General features: G+C 49.2%; 1 protein-coding gene across 1 annotated transcript; it reads right to left on the reverse strand.

Moving 5' to 3' along the window:
• Window positions 1–6: 6 nt before the first annotated feature.
• LOC118332184 (zinc finger protein 703-like) lies at window positions 7–3,812 on the reverse strand. The gene is made up of 2 exons (XM_035667345.1): window positions 3,486–3,812; window positions 7–2,753 (listed from the first exon to the last, which is right to left on the reverse strand). The coding sequence occupies exons 1-2, from the start codon at window positions 3,711–3,713 to the stop codon at window positions 1,224–1,226; spliced, it is 1,758 nt and encodes a 585-aa protein (XP_035523238.1). The 5' UTR covers window positions 3,714–3,812; the 3' UTR covers window positions 7–1,223.
• Window positions 3,813–4,319: the final 507 nt, after the last annotated feature.

The following is a 4,319-nucleotide window of genomic DNA, read 5'->3' on the forward strand; positions in this document are numbered from 1 at the left end:
AGAGAGATGTGATTTTCAACATTCATCAAGTGTGAAGACATATTTCAACATCTGGCTTTTTCCCACAACGTCTGTAAAATGGGGATTTGATTTAAACTGTAAAACGATGAGGGGCCAGATTCCCGGGTAAAAAATAAATACAACTTCTCAGTAGGAATAAACAAAAAACATAAGGAACCAAAACAAACCATCACAAACCATCAGGGGGAAGGAGAAACAGTTGCTGTGTCAAGCTTACATGCATCTCTTGCAGGGAGAAAGCGACTGTGGTCAGACTTCACATCAGTCCACGGCTGCAGCTTATTGCCACCCCCCCCTCCCACCACCCTACGCCAGCCGCCGCCGCCGCCACACTACATTTTTCCGCACTAAATCACCATCATTTCAGCGGTAACCTGAACATCCAAGTGCTATTACGGTCTAACCATCAATTTTGCCAAGCCCACAGGGCAGCAAAAGTCACCCGAAGGGCAGTCGCAGACTGTTGAAAAAGTATCCGAGGCAATGTGCAGACATGCGAGAGCCACTCGTGTCCTCTCTGATCTTCAGGAGCACTAATTTAAAAAAACAAAAAAACAAAAAAAATGCCAAATCTATCATATATAACGTGTAAAGAAAGTGTGAAGATACACTCAAGTACAAAAAAAAAATCCAGGACTTTGCACAAAGTTCCACTTGAATCCAGTCTGAAGAAACAGCAGCAACTTGCCGCCATTAAGTACAAACTTAAAAGATAGTTTGACGTTTTTAAATATAAAAAAACAAGCTTATTGGCATTCTGGCGGAAAGTTAGACGAGAGGAATGATACCTTGTATATTTATTTATTTCATTTTAAGTGTCTTTGAGTTAAAAAAGCCCTCTATAAATAAACTGTATTCTTACATATGAGGCTACAAGCAGCTGCAGGTTAGCTTAGCTTAGCACAAAGACTTGAAACAGGGGGTAACAGCTAGCCTGGCTCTGTCCAGCACCTCTGAAGCTTCCTAAATTAATTTGTTTAATCTGTAGGAGTTATGTGCCGGACTATTTCCTGGCTGGGAGCTGTAACTTCCTGGAGTCCCCGGCTAGCTGTTTCCCCCCGTTTCCAGTCTTTGTGCTAGGCTAAGCTAAGCCAGATCGCGGCATCAAGTCGCATCCCAGTCTAACTCGCCACTAGAGAGCGAATAAGCATATTTTCCCAAAAGGTCGAACCATTCCTTTAAACGGGTGAGGCGATGCTGTATCACTGGTAGCCCAACGCAGACGCAGATCCAAGTCTTTGACTGTAGAGGGCGTAATGAGGGTAGTACGGGCCCGTGGTGGGCAGAGAGTGCAGGGAGATGGGGGAAGGTCCAGGGGGCAGATGGACCTTACTGTAAGGGTGATAGCGAGCTAAACCCAGGCTGGGGGGAGCCCTGAGGGAGAGGGAGCCTGGCATGGAGCCTGGGCTGCTCTGGTGGGGGAGGTGAAGGTGGCAGGAGGCGGGTCCAGAGGAGGAAACAGAGAGCAGCTTACTGTCCATTCCCACGGGCAGAGACGTGTGCGTGCGCAGGTGAGCGAGGAGCTCGTCTGACGTGGCGAAGCGTTTGTCGCAGGGCCCGCTGGCGGAGACCCAGTTGCAGGCGTGGGGCAGGGGGTCGTTGGGGAGCATGAAGCCATACGTGTAGAGCGGATGCGAGAGGGAGGAGGTCACGCTGGACGAGAGGGAGCTCTGGTGGAGGGAGTGGAGCGGGTGGGAGGGGTACACCAACGGGAAGTTTGACTTGAGCGTGGAGGACGGGTCGTGGATGCAGGAGTTGCAGTTGCTGCCGCCGAGATGGGACACACTCGGATAGCTTAGACAGTAAGGGTCCCGACATAAACCCTGCATAAAGGAAGGAGGGGAGGCACCCGTGAGAGGGCTGGAGCTCGGGTGCTTTCCCATGCTTCCCACGCTGAGGCTCGGCTTTGTCGGATCCAACCCAGGGTGGAACTGAGACGGGTAGCCAGCGTATGCCCCCACTACGGATCCGTGGTAGCCCATATTAGAGGAGGGCAGGGGGAAGAGCGGTTGGCTTGTCTTATAAGGAGAAATGGGTGTAATGCGTCCGGGCACGAGGTTCGTCTGGGCGGAATCTGCTTTACCCCCCTCGTGGGTGGAGCCGGTGTCGGAGCTGCCGTTGCTGCAGTTCGCGCTGGCTCTAACGTGGCTGGAGTTCGCGTCGTGCGGGCTGTCCGAGCTGGTCTTGTTTATGTCGCCGTCCTTTTTGGGATGATTGCTACCGCCGCTCGTGCTGGTAGGACTGCCTTGCTCGTGTGCAGTCTCTCCGCTTGGAGTCCGGGACGCGGGCCGTCCACCAGGAGAGTGGCTCTGTTTGTGAAGCGGTGGCGGCGGCGGCTGCTGAGCATGTCCTGGCGGGGTGCCGCTGCTGGCTCTGGAGCCGGGTGAAGCAGCGTGGGGCGGATACGACTGCAGGCCAGTGGTTGAATTCCCATTAGTGGTAACATTATTGCTGGGTACCCTGAACCCGACCTTATCGCTGCTGTTGGAGCTGCTGCTGGTGACTCCGTCTCTGCGACTGTCTCCGCTGCTTTTGTTGTACGGCTTGAAGCTACACTTATCCTCCAGGGAGGGGCGGTGCTCGCCAAGCTTCAGGCTGGACGACCGACTGCTGGGCTCCTTGTCCCCCTGGCTGCAGGAGGAGCCCAGCTTGGAGGAGGACGGAGGGTCTGGTTTACCAATCTGAGAGCAGGTCTGTGCCAGGAGGGCCAGTGGACTCTTCTTGGCATCCAGCTACAACAAGATATATATATTCTGATTAGCTCTTTCATGCAGGAACAGTTAGTCCTCTGTGCTCATCTGTAGGCCTCTAAACTATTCATATTTACTGAATTTGATCAAGAGCTGCAACTTATGATTACTTTAATTAGCAATTAATTTGACAGCTATTTCCTCAATTAATCATTTTGTCCATAAAGAGAAGCTAAGAAATGCCCCAAATCATTCCCCAGAATCCAAGAGGATGTCTTCAAATTGATTTTTTTAAGAACTCAAATGATTAATGAACGTTGAACAAATGCCAAATATTTTCAGAATAAGAGGATTTTCTTTTGCCACATATGAATTTAAACTGTTCAATCTGTGAGGGTTTTTACTTTTTGGTTAAAACAAAAGGAGACATTTGAAGGCATCAGTTGGTCTCTTTTGACAACTCAGTGATTAACACTCATTAGTTGCGGCCCTACTACTAAAAGTTGATTATTAATTGTCTATTATCAGCTATTAATCAATTAGTTCCAGTTAAAACACTAAGCTGTTATTACTTTAGTGGGTTTATATGATTGTATGATACTCAGAGGTCAGAGGCATGTTTCCTTCCTACAGAGGAATTTAAATCATGATTTATATTTATTTTCACAACAGATGACACAGCAATACATTAAAAAAAGATCTATATGTTAACCCCACTGCAGTGTGTACAAGCACTCCTCTCTACATAATATAAATTAAAAATACAATAAATACCTCAATGCTCACTGGCGCGGACGTCAAAGGCTGTAAATATTCCGGGTGTAGCAAGTGTCCAGTGTGCGCAGTCAACATCTTGATAACTCGGATAGGAAGCCGCTTTGCCTGCCGAAGTGGATCCAGAGGGGTCAACAAAGAGACCACAGCACCGGGACGAGGCTCTGTACCGTCGCTGGTCTCACTGATCCGCTTACTTACTCGATCCGCAGCGGGGAGATATTTCATTGGAGAAAGGGCGCTGCGCTTTGGAGACGTGCGTTACTTCTTTCTTTCTTTTTTTTGTCCAAAATAGTGTTTAAATGTGATGTTTAAATATTAAATCTGTCATCCCCAGTCATGTGCCTCCGCCCCCCCCGCCAGCCACCAAGACACACACACACACAAATATAAAAAATAAATAACACAGCTGGACGTCCTTAAATGTCCCGAAGGACGGAGCTCTCAGTTCGTTTGAAGCATCTTCATCTCAAGTCTCCTACTCCAGTTTCCATTTGTTGCAGTGCGTAAAAACGGTGCGTAAAGACGGGAACGCGGTGTCTCTTCTGGTTAAAAGCATAAAAAAGGTTGTTGGTTTTTTTTTATTCCAAGTGCTGAGAGGAAACGTCCCCACTGCTGCGTGTCTTCTCGGTCCGGACTTCAGCAGCTCACTGATCACAACAGGCAGACTTCAAAGTGTCCGCTGGGTGGCCGCATCTGTAATGAGCTGGGCGGGGAGGACGCGCAGGAGGGCGGGGCGACGGCAATCCCTTCTCTCTCTCTTTCTCCCCCTTTTCACATGTTCACTCTTTACTAAGTGGAGGAAGCATTCAGACTTCAGGTGAAATGGGGGGA

Source organism: Morone saxatilis, unplaced genomic scaffold, assembly GCF_004916995.1.
Source record: "Morone saxatilis isolate NCDOM2014 unplaced genomic scaffold, NCSU_SB_2.0 Contig21, whole genome shotgun sequence".
Taxonomy (NCBI): domain Eukaryota; kingdom Metazoa; phylum Chordata; class Actinopteri; family Moronidae; genus Morone; species Morone saxatilis.

Excerpts from the sequence above, each read along its gene's own strand:
- LOC118332184 (XM_035667345.1), bottom strand. The coding sequence starts at position 3,713 with ATGAAATATCTCCCCGCTGCGGATCGAGTAAGTAAGCGGATCAGTGAG. Across the intron at positions 2,754-3,485 it reads CCGCGCCAGTGAGCATTGAG|CTGGATGCCAAGAAGAGTCC; the intron begins GTATTTATTGTA and ends ATCTTGTTGTAG.